Raw genomic sequence first — 19337 nt, 5'->3', positions numbered from 1 at the left:
TGATTCCACATCAGGAGATATTAATCTTAAATACAAAAATTTTACCTTTTTTTTCAATTTGCTTCAATGTGTTGTTTGCTGTTTGGGGTAAGTGGGCACGGCACGTGCACCAGCACGTCTTAAATCTTTTTTAGATTTTGCCCACTTTCCTGATTTTCCGTACATTTGTTTGTTTTGCCATGTATTGTTTTGTTATATTGGGAAATCGAAATAAACACTTACTTACTTACTGATTTAATTATTCTAATTCACACATAACTGCATGGGAAAAATAAAAGCCCGCGCAAATATTTTGGGGATTCCCCTTTCGAGTGTTTATTCTTTTGCTCAAGTTTAAAGTGCTGTATGTAGGCCTATATATGAAAAACTATTTTAATGATCGGCTTTTTCATGTTAAATTTGCTTTTCCAAAAATATCTGAAAATCATTTATTATATAAAGTAGATGACATGGAGATTGATGTCAAAACTGTGCTACATTTATTTTATTTCTGTGAATTTGTACAACAATTTTTTAGAAGTTGGTATAGCATGGATATCGTAATTGTTTAATAAGAGAGAGAGAAAGAGATTTTTTTTCTCATAAATATACATATATATATTCATACATAAATTTTTCTCCAATGAATATTCTAAAGTGGAATTCGAACAGATTCGGTACTAAGATTTTTTTTTTTTTTTTATATTCAGCACAAGGTGGCGATAAGGAACAAAAATCCTTTTCGGCTGAAATAAAATGCAGAAAAGGCGGGATATTTCAGTCTACTGCGGTTGTTGTTGGGGTTGAATCAAAAAGACATTTAGCCGTTCTGGGAGGTGTTTGAATGAATGAATTGATCGTGTTAATTTTAATTTTAAAATTAATTTTAAAATGTTTTGTTTACATGCCTGTATGCCTAATCCATAAACTAAAATAAATCTAATCTTTAATTGGTATTCTACAAATCACAACATGGAAAATGACTTGCGATGGACAACATAACTTGGAATATCGAAATCGAAATGGAATGTTAAAATTGGACTAGCGATGTAAAAATGGGTATTGGATAATATGTTTGTGTTTGTATTTATTTATTTTTTTATCATTGTGGATGTATAATTTTTTTGCCTTCATAGGATAGGATAGGATTTACATATTTATCCCGGGGGAGAGGAAAGCCGATAAGACGGCTTATCCATATGGCGAACCACGGCCTCTCGTCCGGTTACCATTCCAAGTCGGGTATGGGATTAGTTATATTGTTTGTTTTCGAAAGCATGGACTTGGTGGTGGAGGAAGCCGTAACCGACCAGCGGTTACGTGAACCACCCAACGACGGCGAGGAGTCCAGCAATCCTCTCGCACATAACCATCCCTGCATGGGATTCGAACCTGCGAACTCATGCAGAGTAATCAGAGGTGCGTTGGCGAGCGTATTCTTAACGCTTAGCCCGTTGAGCCACACCGCCGCACTGATTCATTCATGATTTTTCTATGCAAATGTTTATTTCTGGGAATGGGATCAAATCAAATTTGGATGGGATTCACATTTGTCCAGCCTTGAACGCAATGATATAATATTGCTATTTTGCACTGCTAGACACAAAATATGGTTAGAAAGGAATGCCGTAATTTTTCAGATGCTAACCCAAATCTGCAAATGCAGAATTGTAAACAATGTAATCATTAAAATTAAGAAGTCACTCATGGCAAGAAGAAATATAGAAAAGTTTAGGCAACATCCTAGTCCCACAAGAGAACTTGATATGAGTTATAATAACTTATGAATTTTTACCTCAGTGAAAGTACTGAAACTAATACATATTTAATTTTTTTCTTGATAATAAATGTTAATTAAAAAATAATGCACTGCCAATTACTGTGGGAACTACATGGATACTTAATTTGGATATAATGGACAATACAATCAATCAATTGCTGGCTGCTGTTAATGTATCTTTTCTGTTAATAATTTTGGATGGTTGTTATTTTTATACATTCTTTGATTATTGAATAATCCACAACGTGAGAAAAAACCAAAACATTTTTTCAAAATAGGGTGTTATTATTTTTTGATGTCATTTTAAATATTGAAAATTGCATTTTGCTACCGGTATGACAGAATTTTTTTTGACTTTCTTTCTCCAGTTCTCAATGTCTCATGAGTTTCAGAGATGAATTTTGGCGTTTGCTTATAATGTTTACGTAGTCTATACCGATACCAGATTTTCAAATGACAGAATGAAGCCTACTACAGTGTTCCCCGAAAATAAAACCTAGCCTGAATTTTAAAATTATTTTAATATAAGCCCACCTCTTTTAAATAAGGCCTAACTTATTCAATAACGCGAACACGTTTGAATTGATGATGATCTATGTTCTGCTGTCATTTTGAATAAAAACGTGTTATTTATAAGTAAATAGATATCTTTTTTTCATATTTGAAAATCTCGTAATTCTCTACACTTAATTTTGTTTTTGGTAAATGAAAATAAAAGGAATCCCCCGAAAATAAGCCCTAGAGGTATTTTGCAGAAGAAAATTGAAATGTGACCCTGTTGTAATTTCGGGGAAACACAGTATGTCGTCTGTTTTGTGTTTTACATATGGCAATGTCTGAATGTTCTGCTGTAATTTTAGACATCATTTTGTATAAAAACAGATAATCATTTTGTGAATGATGAAATACTTTTTGTTAATATGATATTCACATGGTTATGAAATAACTTTAATACTCGTCTTAGTCTACCGCTACTGCCTGACTGATGTACTGCAGTAGCCCGACTAGCCTGTATCTCTATACAGGGCATCGCTGTTTTATAATTTGAACTCCATAATTTTAAAATATTTCCGAATTTTTTATGCTCGAAACATGTAAGTATTGTTTCTCAAGTACATCAAGTATAAGTTTAGTTTGACCGCATGATCATCATAACAGACGATAAAGTAATTGATAAAAACAACCAAACACATGCACGTTTTATCGTTTATAATGCTGATTATGGGATCACAATAAGCTTATACTTGTACATAGCAAACAAAAAATAAATGAATAAATAAAAATTACTTGCCACACCATATTATTATTAATTTTCTGATGGTTGCCAAATTGAGTATTGATTTTGTAAACAAGAGTGAACAGTAAAGAAAAATAATGAATAAAAAGATATCGCCAAGCTGATTATGATTACAACAAATCAATCAGTAAAAACAATAGTTCCTAAAATAAGTTTGTGTCTCTCCCAGTAATTCTTGTGCTAGTTCAGTAGTTATGCAATGACAAGCGATGCAATGCTACTAAGGCTTACTAAGAAGTTGCTTTGATCGTTGAGCAGGTAATTATCTGTAGGTCGTGTTTGCTATCAACCCGAATTTCAAAACTTGAGCTTCTCAAGTATTATTTTACCATGGTTATTAATAGTCAATTCATTTACTATTGGTAAACTTCTTGTTCAGAATGCTATATCAGTTTAGCTGTTTTTTTTATCGAAAATGGAAAGTGAACATGTGTTCATGATACCTTTTCGCACTGTCAGAATTGGAACATTGAAAACATTTCCTCCAAGAGATCGTCGAAATATTCCACTTCAGTTTTCAAAAGAAACAATATCTTTCAGTGCTGTATTGGAACAAAAAGGATATAATAAGAATGCAATACAGTTCAATATCCCTTCAAGAGGAATTGTACTCATTGAAGCACATCTCAAAGTTGGATGTCCCGTTATTTGGATTACTTTTGATTCTGATACTGCAGAAAGGATAAGAAGAATTACAAATATGCATTTAGAAACAGAGCCGGCATCGTATCTCGATCCGGACTCAAATGAACTTGCCGAAAAAAGATTATGTATTATTCCTATTCATGATCCTGTCGAAGAATCCCAAGTTGAAATTTTTTATAAAGTTGTGCGAAGCATTGCTGATGAAAGAAATCTGGATTTTACTAAAATTTTCCATGAATTATTGAGATCGGATTGTAATAGACAATTAATTCGTTGTACCCAATACATAACACAACTCACTAAGTTTCAAAACTCTTTCCGAACGAAGAAGGATATTGAAACAGAAACGAAAAGTGCTGTTATTGTCACAAAAACCGTTTCAGAAAATAAAAATGAAGATGAACATGATTTTATCATTATTGCATCAGATGAAGAAGAAGATTCAAATATGGATTCACTGTCGACAAAATTAGAAAAAAAGAACAAAAAAATAGGATCCAAGGATGTAAATAATACAAAACATCGTCGCCAAGCTGACTATCCCTCCGGGATATCCTCCCATAGATCGCATTCATATAAATTCCAAAAAAAGGAGTATGTTGCACCCAAACGTAAATCATCTCCTGATTTAGTTGATTTTGATAAAAATTATATTCCAGAATCCAACAGATTTAAACATCAAAAATTTGAAACTTGACTATTTTTTACCTTGGAAATTGAAATATATTGAAAATATATTATAAAATATTGATATATAGGTAAGTGGAAAAATGCGTACGAACAAGTTTTTTTAAGACAAAAACATTTTAACTTTATCTGCACTGATTTCATATATGTTACAAGCTATAAATCCAATAGATTTCTTACTCTTTATTTATAGGTCTTCAGACTCTCCCTACTTATCTGAACTGATGTGCTTTCAAAATCAAATGATTGTCTTTTTATATAGATTTTTCTTGTGAGAATCCTCATTCAGTGGATGACTGATCTTTGATATTTCATATTTAATAATGAAAGCTTGTTTTGTTTTTGAATTTTATTCCTTTGTATTACCTGGCCACATTAAGCTCGAATCTTATTTGCCGAATTCAGACTTCATATGATTTACCATGATCACGATATCACAATTCATATTTCCAGTACTTTTTCTAATTGTATATTTATTTTAATCATTGAAAGCAATATCATGATGTATTGTGCAAGTTTTTCCTATAAACACTCATTATTCCTATCTACCAGTGGTTATTATTTGCCTTTTTATTCTATACAGCCATGCTTATTATGTTTTTTTCTCGTGTCTGTGCCTGTTACTTTGCCTATATGAAACTACTCATCATAATAGTATTATATCATAGCATTTTTATGTTGAATTTCATTTTTTTTACAATCTTATTTGTTTTATTCTCTAGGTTTATATTTATAATAATAGGAAATGAAAAATTTTGTTATACCGTTTCATCTTCAAGACTTACAAAATTCAACGCCGTCTGCGACACAATATGTCGTTGAAGAAGTTTTCTCCAGTCGTATGCTGCCGATAAAACTACAAAGTGAATATCATTTTTTATATTTTGTAAAAAGAGTTTGATCGAATTGAAAACAAAAGAATAATAAAAAAAGAAAATTTAGTTTGACCAAAATTGAACTAAATATATTATTAATTGTGTCATATGAAAACAACTATGATTTATGACCATGTCAAGTATGAATATCAAATAAGCCTGTTTTTATTTTATCCTGCATGTAAATATCATATTTAAGTGATTGAAATTAACCAACTTGTAGACAAGTTGGCGAGTTTATGGCTCAAAATGACAAGTTTCCAAGTAACAATATTCCAAATAATTCATGAATTAAATTATGCAATTTATTGCTTTATTAATTAAATTCGGTTAAAAGTTTTGTAGTAATGGTGTAATGGTCTTTTATTCTGATCAATATTGATTACCAATAATCCAAAACCACCCTTGAAGAAACTAATTATTCTTATTTTTAGATGCAAAAATTGCTTTTGCAAGAGATGGAGGACTTGCAGTACTGGAGAACTTTGATGTGATCTACAGTGTCGTTTCAAAATTCAATGAAATAGATCCAGTTGTGAGACAACAGACTTGGGAGATGTTACTCAAAAGTAATAAATATTTGTAATCTTTTTAAAAGTATTGTGGGATTTTGGTTTTTAGTATTTTTGTATATTATCGAATGTTAAGGAATTTATACACTCTAAATGTTTGTTTTTTTAATTTCATTTAAAATTCTTTTTTTTCATTTACTTAGCAATAGTAGAGGTTTGCCCAAGTATCGAATTGTTTATTTCTGTAACATTGACTTATCAGCAAAATGTTAAAGGTGATATAGCAGTTAAACTTTAGTAGTCAGTAGTCACTCAGTCTCAGACACTTTTTTCATGAAGACAGATTTTGTAGTCGTTATTAGCCCCTTTTGTGACTTTGTTGCTACCTATTTGTTCAGAGTTTGTAGTTGTGTTTCCGAAGTTATGAATTCATTGTAAAACTGATATTTGGACAATATGCTCAAGTTACAAGTACATGTATGAAGTAGGGTAGGGGTTGGTTACCTACGGCACACGGGCCGGATCTGGCCCCCGACGGCCACTAAATTATATTAACAAAACGGCTGTTTTAAACATTATATTCTTTACGTAACATAAATTATTGTGAGATACGTGTAGACTGAATTATATTTTAACTTAACAGGTATATAATTTACAATTACTCGTTTAATGAGCCTATAATTTAATTATAGTGGTAGACAAGTGGCAACGAAACGCAGAAAAGTTGATGCTAGGTGCAATGGGTTCAATTGTGCAGAAAATATTCAAATGATATTTTTTGAGATGCAATGCAATGAGAAAATAAATCTATGTTCTATTCGAGATATGTATCACTGCTCAATTTTTATAAAAAGTATCTTCTTGAAGAAAAACTGTATCCAAATATGACAACCATGTGAAAAAATTCACATTGATGTTTTGAAGTAGCCTACATATGCATGCGAACAATTGTTTTCGAAAATGAACATTACAAAGAACAAGCGGAAAACTCAGATGAGTGATTCCCATTTTCAAAATGTTTAATCTTGGGCTGGATATCCATCCAGTGGCTATATCCAGTGCAACCCCTATTTTTGGTTCACACTCCACAAGCGACAAAACTTTGCCGATCCCTGCAGTAGGGTATAGGGGTGTCCAGAGAATAAAATTCAAATTAAATGCTATTTCATAAAGCTGGTTTATATTAAGAATTCTGATGCTATTACTATGAATTAGTGTTTTTTCTCTATGAAATCATAATTTCTAATAAATTTTCTCATTAAGCTTGCAAGTCTTACAGCAACTTCTTGGGGAATATTCTCTCTAGTGGATCCTCAGGAGATAACCTTGCATCGCCAACTCTTGACCTTGACGCTCGATTAAATCACAAGAATGCGTTGAAAATGTTGATTTATCTGATGGTACAAATGACAGAATTATTTCAAGCTAAATATAATCAATCAACAGAGGCCTCAGCTTCTGTAAATGCTGGCAAAAAGCGTGGAAAAGGATCTAAAAATAAGACAAGTACCAGTCAAGGTATGTAAAATTTTGCTATAGTATCTTGTAACAGACATTGCCAAACCATTTTTAGCGGCTCCAAGTCCAATCATTTGATTATTTTATCACATCATTCACATTCATAGTTTTCTTTCCACAGTCTTTACCCAGACCATAGTAAATCCTACTGTTGAAACTAAATATTATGCCAATTTGCTTTTCAAATGGAATAAAATAGCTATTGGCCAAGGATAAATGGTATTGAATCCATTTCTTATTTGCCATTAATTATCTTCGATTATTTTTATCTTTGGCAAGGATGAATTTAGTTAGGTTGTTTATCTTATGTTGTTCAGTACTTTCGTTATTCCATCTTAATTGTGGGACAATGGCTCAGCAGTTAAAAGCGTATACATAACTGTGTTGGCATCATCAATTGCACATCTGAGGTTCAAATATCATTCTTTCCACCTCATCCAGGATCCGTTAAATTGGGTATACCAGGCCAAATCAGAAAGACTCCAGTCCTTCCAAATAAAAACTCCTTTGTCCTTACATATCGTGATTCGTGAGATATCATTGGCTGGTAATATATGCCTTGTTCAGAGTAGAAGACTTGAGAAGCATCTTATACCAAACTAGTAAATGAACAGGATCAAAGAAAAACGATCAGAAAATTAGTGGTAATGCGTAGTAGCAATATCAGGATTGCACCAAAGTGTCATAAAAACTAAATCTATTACTCTGTGCTTTCCAGAGATTCAGTGGACAAATGAATGTGAAAAATTGGTCCGACTTCTGATGACTTTTGTTGATCTTGATATTCATAGATTATGGGATCCTGAACTTGTTGAAGATGATTTTATAAAGTATGGTTTATGATTTTTATTCTTAACTCAAGCTAAGTCAATGTGGAAAAGAAAATTGGCTTTTATCGAGCTGCTTTAATAAGCAGTCATTGGTTATTGAGACTCAGCGATGATCCCCATATAGTATAAGAATCAGTATTCGAAAGATACAAATTTTTGTGGCCTCACTGGCAGTTTAATAAAGCCTGATTTATGAAGTTTATTTATCAATGTTCTAAGTCAGTGGTCGGCAACCACCGGGCCGCGGCCCATCGCCGGTCCGCGGAAAGATTACTGCCGGTCCGTAGAGACTTAGAGAGGTGACACAAAAATGGACAAGGCCGTAATAAAACCCCTACAATACAACTAACCTTACAACTAAAAACAGCATCCAAGAGCAAACCAAAACCAGACAGACGCAACACTTTTGAGCAGCATGTCTGACTTTACAAACAATTGCCATGTCATGCTGGGTCAATTGTTTCCTCTACGCCCGTATAAGAATGTCTCTCATCAATCCGAATAAGGCATCTCCAACAAAATGATTTTCGCTGAGAACGTGACTAGAGATGCACCAATTAGAGATGTACCGGGGTATCGGTATCGGCAATATCGGCCATTTTTTCGGTATCGGCCATGTATCGGTATCTGTTAGATTAGGGCCGATATTTCCGATATATTTACTTTTTTGATATGGTCCAGAATGTTTCAAAAGATAAGTTGGAATGCTACTTTTCAAAAATATTTTTTGTCGGGAGAGATCGTGAGCTATGAGCCATACATGTCCCCACCCTTGCGAGGGAATAAGATTCACCTGTTTTTAGCTATTTATTAGCCAAACTAGCTCAATAAATTTGGCTATTTTCGCTGTCAAATTTTTACATTGACATTTTTAATATTACATAGTAATTATGAAGAAATATATCAACACAGCACATAACAGAAAGCAATTAGGCGCCCAGTTTTAAATCATACAGTGGAATTGGAGTCCTTATTAACGACACATGGACTAGAATGTGTTGGCGATATTCGATATTCTTTTAAACACGAATAACGATATTCGAAGGTCGCGATATTAACAATAAATTCAAATTGGACATCCCGGCTTATGATTTTTCTAATTGAACACCGAGATTACTAGCGTCACTGTACGATGTATCTTAATCAGTTAAATCATCTGGATACCAAACTTCAATTTCATATTATGTCATATATCCCTTTTTTCGATCTGAAATATTGTGTACTATGAACAACGCTCTAAGACCATTGTTTTAACACGTCTGCTCTACACAGCACACCTAATTAAGTAATAATTACATAATATCGGTAGTATCAGCATTTTTGAAGTATCGACGTATCGGTATCGGCGTTTTTAGCTGGTATCGGATCGGTATCGGCAAAAAAAGTGGTATCGGTACATCTCTAGCACCAATACCACTTTTGTCACTGATACCGATCCGATATTAGCTCAAAACGGCGATGCCGATATTGCCGGATGATTCTCGCGGAGAACATGACTAGAGATGCACCAATACCACTTTTGTCACTGATACCGATCCAATATTAGCTCAAAACGGTGATGCCGATATTGCCGGCCGATATTCTGATACTATAATTATTACCTCCGATGTGCAGGACAGACGGGTCAAAACAATAGTCTTTGAGAATTATTAATAGCGCACAATATTTCAGATTGAAAACGAGATATATCACATAATAAACAATTGATTTTTTGGATCAATAGTGTTAATTGGTTCAGATGCGTTGAGTACTAACGCTAGTAATCTCGATGTTCAATTGGAAAACGCGTAGGGTTTGGCTAGTGTTGGTGGTAAAAAAAATAAATGTTCAACCAATTTATCCTATCAAACTGATACATTGAGTTAAGTGCGCAGGATTTTCTGTCAATATAACGTCGTATTTTGTATTTTACACATCGGAACATCCACTAATATTCGATTGATATATTTCTTCATAATTACCATGTAATATTGAAAATTTAGCAGCTAAAATAGCCAAATTAGTTGAGCCAGTTTGGCTGATAAATAGCTAAAACAAGGTGAATCCTATTCCCGACATGTGAATGGCTCATAGTTCACGATCAATCCAAGCATAAAATAATTTCAAGATTCTAACTTATTTTTTGAAATATTTTGGATCATATTAAAAAGAAAAATATATCGGTATACACTCAGCCGATACCGAAAAATTGACCGATATTGCCGATACATCTCTAAACGTGACTACACCACTACTGGCTCATAGCTAACCGGTCATACCTAGTCAGTGCTAATTCCATACTTCAGAATAAAGATAATCGTAAAGTTGGCACATCGAGTAAAATAATTAGTTTTGGCAAAGAAAGGTTAACAGGTATTGATTGTTACCTTCCCAGAAATCTTATTAATGTAAGGCCTGGTTTTCAATATTGATAACTACAAAAACGAAATATAAAATAGGCTGGATCTAAGAAACACGTAACGTGTGTCAATGTCGACCATATCTCCAATGTGGGAACAGTTAATGGCCAACAAACAAATTGAAATATCGCCTAAAATAGCATCACCGTCGTTTCTAGTATATTGACAACAGTAATTTCCTAATGTGTATAATTTATTGCATAGACATAGTTGGTTTGTATAAAGGTGGTCCGCCAAAATTTTGGTCAGGCTTTACCGGTCCGTCACTTGAAAAAGGTTGCCGACCACTGTTCTAAGTGGTGTAGCAATAGAAAACAAAATTTTTTGAGATTTTTGCATAATAACTTATGTGACCAGACCATACCTATAAGAGACTGAAAAAGCATGACAATTGAATTGACGATTTATTGAATATCTCTTTCGTTTTTTTGTTTATTTATGCACTGTGTTACACTGTTTATATCAACTTCCTAAATTCTGGAACAAATTAGTTTAGTTTTGAATTATATTCAATGCCATTTTTTCTAGTTTGATCTGTAATATTTGCTATAAAATACTGGAAAGCCAAGAGTTGTTTAAAACTGGAGATGTAAAAGTTCCCATATTCCATGTCCTCGGATGCCTCATCAAAAAGTGAGTATGTTTGAATATGAGTGAGTTGTTATTATTACGGCCGCTGTTCACGATGCTACGAATCTAACAGTCTATTTAACCCTTTTGTCGCAGACTCGCAGTCGTATGTTACGCCGTGTAGGTATAACCGTCGTTTAACTCACTGCTGCACTCACCGAAACCTGGAAACCCCAAGAAACTGTCCAACACAATGTTTTGATGTTACTTCCAAATCGTGTTCAAAAATGACCAAATGAAATAACTTAGATGTTATGAAGCGTTCCAAAATAGTGTCTCAGTGGACTGATGAAATGTTCCAATATAAAGTCTCAATGAATTGAAGAAGTGTGTAAACTGCAATTAAAATAAGAGTAAAACTTATAAGCAAAACACAACAGTGATGATCTAAAAATACCAGAGACATTGGCAAAATACAGTATAGGCTACCGGTACTTGATCACACGATAAAGAAGGCATGAATAACTTGTGAATAAAGAGCAGACAATAACTTGTCCACACAGTGTTTTACTTATTCTATACTAATATGAATTTGGAATGAAAATCATATATTAAGCAAGTAGGAACACTCAGCAAATGAATTCCTAAATACAGAAATATCTTCACATAAAATATGACTTACCGATTTTTTCGGCTAATAATATCACAAACAAGCAGGTACTTCAATATTTAACATTTAAACAATCTTAACTGTATGGAAAAAGAATAATATATTAGACCAAATCAGAGAAGCACAAACCCTGTCAGCCTGTTCAACAAAATCCTGAAAATGGCGCAACCACGAGACAAACTTGCGCAACAATCTAAAGTACCACAATGAGGCGACAAAGGGCAATAAATAAAATGACGGCTGAGCCATCATTTACATGGCTCCCCTAGAAATGCTATTTCTATACTAAAATAAAATTACAATTTCACAATGTCTATTTTTGGCTCCCTCGTCGGGAATCTTCTCCCGTATCTCCACTCTCCAAGAAAAGAATCAACTTTTGGATTGGACGATCAAGAAAGAGAACATCCCTTATACGCTTTCCTCTCTCATCGAGTGTTGAATCTCCTATGTGAACTCGAACTCTTCGAACATGACCATCTGCATCGGGATAGACATCAACAATTCTTGCCATCTTCCACTGATTTCTTGGTGTATTTTCGTCAACGACTATGACAATATCACCAATTTTGAGGTCACGTTGAACTTTGTTCCACTTTTGACGAACTTGGAGTGATTGTAAATATTCTTTACGAAATCGAATCCAAAATTCATTGGCTAAATGCTGTACTCTCCTCCATCTTTTACGCGAGTACAAATCTTCCCTTCCAAATACACCTGGTGGTGGTAATACAAGTCTTGTCTTCGCAGTCAACAAATGATTAGGCGTCAGAGGCAGTGGTGAATCAGGACATGACAAATTATCCACAACTAGAGGACGTCCATTGACAACTGCTTCAGCCTCTGCCATCAGAGTGCGAAGAGAATCCTCATCTAGTTGCCTTCCATTCTTTTCCAGGATGGATGAAAGAACTGCTCTAATACTACGAATTTGACATTCCCAAACACCTCCCTGATAACTTGCAGCGCTGACATTGAACTTGAATGGGAAATAATCACAATTTTCTCTAAGTAAAACTTCTTGAATTTTTGAATGATTCATTGCCTGTAGACCCTCTTTTAATTCTCTTGATGCTCCAACCATGTTGGTTCCACGGTCACATCTCAGTTGTCTGATTGGCCCATTTCTGCAAATAAATCTTCTTAGAGCATTTATAAAGCTGTCGGTTTCTAAACTTGGGGCGATTTCAACACGAACAGCACGCGATGCCATACATGTAAATAAAACTCCATATCTCTTGAGTTCTTTTCTCCTTTCTTTGATAATGAAGGGGCCAAATAAATCTGTAGCACAAAATGAAAAACATGGACTATCATCCATTCTGTCTTTTGGTAAATCAGCCATTTTCTGTTCTTGAAATGTTCCTCTAAGTCTCCTACATTTTGTGCAGTGATGTATGAAACTTGAGACAGCAGCAATGCCAGAAACTATCCAAAATCCAGCAGATCTTATTTCATTGAGTGTAATTCCACGTCCTTGATGTTTCACGACTTCATGATAATGCTTGATTATCAGAGTTGTAATATGATGAGACTTGGGCAATATGACAGGATGCTTCAATTCTTCAGGCAAACTTGAATCTTTCAATCTTCCCCCAATTCTCAACAATCCATCAGATCTTATACATGGATCAAGCTTGAATAATGATGAAGATTTCTTTACAGTATCGAATTTCTTAGGTTTGTTCAATATTTCGATTTCATCTGGATACACTTGACACTGCATAAGTTTTAAAATTATCTTCTTAGCATCTTCCATCTCTTGTACAGTTATTGAATCAAAAGATGAAGTCAAATTCTTGTTTCTACGATTTTGAAGAATTTTCAGCCATCGGCATAAAATGACAACAAATCTCTGAGCTTTGTATAAACTTGAAAACATTGACAATCTCTCCAAAAGACTTGGGAAGGATTGCTCTTTTACTTCAGTCAAAAATGTTACAGAATTACGTATTTCTGGATCCGAAGCATCAAGCTCTTCGAATTCATGTGAAAACTCTTTTTCCACTGTAAGTGGTTTCCACAGAAAATCAGGTCCCTTTAGATATCGATCATGTTTGGTCAGTAGATCTTTTGGACACAAACCTCTTGAGGCATCATCAGCTGGGTTGTTCTTTGTATCCACATAAAACCATTGATTTGGCTCACTATGATCACGAATCTCTTGAACACGGTTTGCCACATATATGTGAAATCGACGAGAATCATTTGAAACATAACCAAGAACAACTTTACTGTCTGTCCAATATGTTTCCTTGATGTTGACAAAATTCAATTCTTGTCTCAACATGACTCCAACCCGAACAGATACAAGTGCCGCAGTCAATTCCAATCGAGGTATCGTGATAGGTTTCAATGGTGCTACTCTAGACTTTCCCATCACGAATGAACAATGAATTTGATTTTTCTGATTGGTCAGTCTTAAATAGGTGCACTGGCCATATCCACGAGTCGAGGCATCACTAAAGTGATGTAATTCAGTTTCCTTGATTTCACCAAAATTACTTGGCTTGAAACATCGTCGAATTTTTAATTCGGCAAGATGATGAAGATCATTTCTCCATCGCTCCCATCTTGGTTTCAAATTATCTGGAACGGGTTCATCCCATTTGCACTTATCACGACACAACTCCTGAAGAATGCGTTTTCCTTCTAAGACAACAGGAGCAATAAATCCGAACGGATCATAGATTGAACATACTGTTGACAGAATTCCACGCCTTGTGAAAGGACGATCTTTCAAAGTAATACGAAAAGTGAAACTGTCATCCACAATACACCATTGAACACCCAGTGCTCTTTCAACTGGTATTGGGTTACTTCCAAGATCTAAATTCTTGAACTTTGTCGAGCGATCATTCTCATCAACAGCTTGTAAAACTTCATTATTATTAGACACAAATTTTGTCAAATTGAAACCACCTTTAGCACACATTTTCTTACTTGCTTTGATCAACGATGTTGCTTCTTCAACACTATCAACTGACTTTAAACCATCATCAACGTAGAAATTCTTTCTCAAGAATTGAGCTGCTTCTTCACCAAATTCCTTTTCATAGTCATCTGCAGTCTTCTTGAGGACAAAATTACAGCACGATGGACTCGACGTAGAACCAAACACCATGACTCGCATCCTGTAACAACTAGGTTTTTTCGTGCAATCTCCATTGTCCCACCACAGAAATCTGACAAAATCTCTGTCTTCTTCGTTAATTCGAACTTGATAAAACATTGATTCGATGTCTGCCATAAACGCAATTTCCTTTTCACGAAATCGAGCAAGTACTGATATCAGTGAGTTGGTAAGATCTGGTCCTTGTAGCAAATGCCCATTTAAACTTTGACCTTCAAATTCAGAACTGCAATTAAATACAACTCTGATCTTGTTTGGCTTACAAGGATGAAACACTCCATGATGTGGAATATACCATACATATCCATGATTACCATTGTCACCATCGGACAATCTCTCAGCATATCCCTTTTCAATTGCATCTTTTATGAATGCACAGTAAAGCTCTTTAAACCTTTCATCTTTCTCAAAACGCTTCTTAATTCCTTGTAAGCATCTGAGAGCTAATTGCTTGTTGTTTGAAAGCTTCACTTCTTTGTTTCGAAAAGGGAGAGACATCTCATAATGACCATCCTGTGTCCTGTGAATACTTGATTGACACTTCTGCAAAAATCTACGATCTTCGATAGAAATAGGTTTGTTCGATGTACCATCAATTTCTTGCTTTTTGATATTATTCTTGTGCATGCATTCAATGAAATCTTGTTCGAAACTTCTCAAAATCATGCAAGGGTTAATGACTTCTTTAACTTGATTTATAGGTACAAATTGAGGAGAAATGATGACAGGTGGATACAGGTCATGTGATATCACTTTGTTACAAGTTTTGGTAGCATATCCACCAACACATACTGCATCAATCATTCCAACAACTCCCCATCCTAATGCTGTTTTGATAGCATAACTTTCTGTGTCGGCATCTGATATAATTTGCAACGGACGCAATGCTTGCATACAATCAGTGCCAATGAGTATACCAATATCAATATTAGGATCATAGTCCGGGATTTCATCTAGAATATCTTGGAACTTTGTATACTTGTTCAGAACCCTCTTGTCTATAATTTGATTACGATTTACTGGGATGGAATCTCTTGTGTAACATGGAGGCAAATTTATCTTGTGGCCATTACAACCTAAAATTTGCAAGCCCATAATCTTGTATGAATCCACCACAGTCGAACTGGTCATAGTAGAAAGGTTCAATCTCACCTTAAATCCATTTGATTCCAAGCTTCGTCTGACATCATCCGAAATGAATGTGGTATCAGATTGTTCATCTAAAATTGCATAAACTTTTAATTTCTTGCTTGGTCGATCAGCACAAAGTATTTGTATTGGTACAATCCTTGTAGTTCGAATAACTTCTCGAGCTTCTGATGCATGACAGATTATACTTTTCTTACAATCAGCATTCGTTAAACTATTTTCTTCATTTGAATCTATCTTCGTCTTGACCTTGCGAACGAATTCTTCTGAATGTATGGCAGTAGGGTGACCTTTACCACAAGTTTTGCAAGTCTTTCTTTTGATGCATCCTTTCGAACGATGACCTTTTCTTAGACATGCAAAACATATGCCATTTGACTTGATAAATTCGATTCGGTCATTGTAAGATTTCTTGAGAAAAGCTGTACAATCATTCAGATCATGTGATCCTTTACAACACACACACGAATCTGAGAAATGGGTAGTTTTCGACTTAGCTGTTTGTCGAGAACTGTGAACTTCTTCGCTTGCATCAATAGAGTACGAGTGAGAACCTCTATTATAAGTCCTTCTTCTAACGGGTACATTTGCAGCTTTCTTATTGTTAGCCACAAGTTCATCAAGTACTCCAGTTCCATACAGAGGAAGTGTAGTTACTTTAGATATTTTCTTGACATGATCACAGAATTCAGAAAATGGTGGAAAGCTTCCATGTTTTCTGTGATATTCACATGCATTTGACGACCATCTATCTCTTGCCGACTTTGGCAATTTCAAAACAAGAACTTGGATTAAGTCTTCATCATCCAATTTCTTCAGTAACGTAGAATTTTTCACCAATAGCTTACAACTAGTAAGAAAATGACAAAACTCACGCATTCCTTTTCCGCCATCATTCATAGGTATGATAGGCCATTGCTTCAGTCTTTGCTTGTAAGCTCTGGATATTGTAGCCGAGTCGCCATACCACTCCATTAGTGTCGCTTTTGCTTCATTATACGCGTTTTCATCATCTATGCCCATGAAACCTTCAATAGCCTTTCTTGCATCTCCAGTCGTATACTTCAAAAGATAACGAAGACGCCTGTTAGGGTTTCGAACATTTCTTTCAATAAGATCTTCAAAATCTCCAAGCCATATAGGAAATCTCAATAAATCACCATCAAAAACTTCTGGTTCTTCATTTGGCAATGAAGCCCTTTGTTGAATATCAACAACTGTTTCAACTAGTCTTTTAATTTCTGAACTACTAGCGCCATCTGCCGATGGGTTTTGTGGTGCAGTAGACAAATTCAATGGATTTGAAACTTCGTTTTCAGCAGTGTTCGAATAAGCAGGATTTGCATTCATATGATTTGTAACAAATGGTACAGCTGTATTTTCAGGTGCCGGTACCAAATTTTCATTCGTTAAAGCAGTTTGTTCAGCAGTATGGAATTGATGCGGACTTACTACAAAAGGTTCGTTCGGTGCAAAATGTGTCACATCACGTCTACTGAAGCTATCATTTTCACAATCAATTTGAGCAAAAATATTCTCTTCTGCTTCTGCTTTAGCAATTTCCTTTTGCAGATTCATTCTTCTCTTGTCAGCTTGTAATTGTATTTCAGCTTGTTGTACGTTTGCTTGAAGCCTTACAGCTTCAGCTTTGAGTTTTGCTTCTGTTTGTGCTAGTTCTGACTTTAATTTTGCATCTGCTTGTGCTAATTCTGATTTCAATTTTGCCTCCTCTTGTGCAATTTTTACTTCAGTTTCAGCAAAACTAGCTTCTGCTTGTAATGAGGCTTTCTTGGCAGCTATTTCAGCCAGCCTAAATGCCACAGATGAACTCGATGATGAAGAATAAGATCTATGAGAATATCTTGAAAGACTGGTATGTACAGAACTGACATCTTCATCAGTCTCGATGCTTCTAATTTCTTCAATCGCTTTAGCACGAAATTCTTCAAACAAATGTTGAGCATTTATGAAAATATCATTTTCTTCATTAATAGCATTGGCATCAACTAACAATGCTACATACTCCTTATGTGCTGTACGATAGCCATGAAAACATAATTCGAAGGTTTTCAAATCGTCTTTTATAGTACGCAATGAGACACCATCATCAATACTTTTCAGGAGCTTCATTCTTATTTTTGAAAACAATTCAAATTTCGACTTACACCTTTCCAGAAGCATTTTAACTTGATATTCTTGTCCTTTTTCTGTAAGTGTTCTGCTACGTTCAGACCTTCTGGGATTTTCTCTCATATCATTACCAGAATTAGAGTCCACGTCATCACTTGCATTTGTAGATCTTGCTGTAGCCATGGTTAATAATGTATATTCCCTTTTCTTGGTATAAATATCTTGTATTCACTGATAGGGTGAAGTTTCGCAAAATTACAATAACATGTTTATTGCTCATCAATATTCTGATATTGTTCTACTGACTTGCTTAGTAGATCTTGAAATCTTTTACCAACTTGTTTGCAATAGTGTAAAATTGTTTACTAACTTGGTTAGTAAAGCCAAATCGTTTACTAACTTGGTTAGCAATCGACAAAATCGTTTACTATTACGGCCGCTGTTCACGATGCTACGAATCTAACAGTCTATTTAACCCTTTTGTCGCAGACTCGCAGTCGTATGTTCCGCCGTGTAGGTATAACCGTCGTTTAACTCACTGCTGCACTCACCGAAACCTGGAAACCCCAAGAAACTGTCCAACACAATGTTTTGATGTTACTTCCAAATCGTGTTCAAAAATGACCAAATGAAATAACTTAGATGTTATGAAGCGTTCCAAAATAGTGTCTCAGTGGACTGATGAAATGTTCCAATATAAAGTCTCAATGAATTGAAGAAGTGTGTAAACTGCAATTAAAATAAGAGTAAAACTTATAAGCAAAACACAACAGTGATGATCTAAAAATACCAGAGACATTGGCAAAATACAGTATAGGCTACCGGTACTTGATCACACGATAAAGAAGGCATGAATAACTTGTGAATAAAGAGCAGACAATAACTTGTCCACACAGTGTTTTACTTATTCTATACTAATATGAATTTGGAATGAAAATCATATATTAAGCAAGTAGGAACACTCAGCAAATGAATTCCTAAATACAGAAATATCTTCACATAAAATATGACTTACCGATTTTTTCGGCTAATAATATCACAAACAAGCAGGTACTTCAATATTTAACATTTAAACAATCTTAACTGTATGGAAAAAGAATAATATATTAGACCAAATCAGAGAAGCACAAACCCTGTCAGCCTGTTCAACAAAATCCTGAAAA

General features: G+C 34.7%; 3 protein-coding genes across 5 annotated transcripts in view; 2 read left to right on the top strand and 1 right to left on the bottom strand.

Moving 5' to 3' along the window:
- The first annotated feature begins 1468 nt into the window (after positions 1-1468).
- On the top strand, positions 1469-5110 carry LOC144425034 (uncharacterized). The gene is made up of 2 exons (XM_078114162.1): positions 1469-2853; positions 3436-5110. The coding sequence occupies exon 2, from the start codon at positions 3472-3474 to the stop codon at positions 4396-4398; it is 927 nt and encodes a 308-aa protein (XP_077970288.1). The 5' UTR covers positions 1469-2853; positions 3436-3471; the 3' UTR covers positions 4399-5110.
- A 3-nt stretch (positions 5111-5113) lies between these two features.
- Positions 5114-19337, top strand: part of LOC120327640 (condensin complex subunit 1-like) — a 36022-nt gene continuing 21798 nt past the window's right edge. For all 3 annotated transcript variants that reach the window (XM_078114160.1, XM_078114159.1, XM_078114161.1), the window contains exons 1-5: positions 5114-5251; positions 5698-5832; positions 7039-7293; positions 8012-8123; positions 11051-11155. In XM_078114160.1, coding sequence (XP_077970286.1) covers positions 5134-5251; positions 5698-5832; positions 7039-7293; positions 8012-8123; positions 11051-11155 — 725 coding nt within the window. In that variant the 5' untranslated portion in view covers positions 5114-5133. The remainder of the gene's footprint in view (positions 5252-5697; positions 5833-7038; positions 7294-8011; positions 8124-11050; positions 11156-19337) is intronic.
- LOC120325402 (uncharacterized) lies at positions 11188-18357 on the bottom strand. The gene is made up of 2 exons (XM_078114333.1): positions 11775-18357; positions 11188-11488 (listed from the first exon to the last, which is right to left on the bottom strand). The coding sequence occupies exon 1, from the start codon at positions 18355-18357 to the stop codon at positions 12076-12078; it is 6282 nt and encodes a 2093-aa protein (XP_077970459.1). The 3' UTR covers positions 11188-11488; positions 11775-12075.

Source organism: Styela clava, chromosome 7 (genome assembly GCF_964204865.1).
Source record: "Styela clava chromosome 7, kaStyClav1.hap1.2, whole genome shotgun sequence".
In the NCBI taxonomy this organism is placed as follows: domain Eukaryota; kingdom Metazoa; phylum Chordata; class Ascidiacea; order Stolidobranchia; family Styelidae; genus Styela; species Styela clava.
The sequence above is the reverse complement of the archived record's forward strand: the minus strand, read 5'-3'. Positions and strand labels throughout refer to the sequence as shown.

Bases quoted from the DNA above. Each gene is read 5' to 3' on its own strand.
- LOC144425034 (XM_078114162.1), top strand. From the start codon at position 3,472: ATGGAAAGTGAACATGTGTTCATGATACCTTTTCGCACTGTCAGAATT.
- LOC120325402 (XM_078114333.1), bottom strand. From the start codon at position 18,357: ATGGCTACAGCAAGATCTACAAATGCAAGTGATGACGTGGACTCTAAT.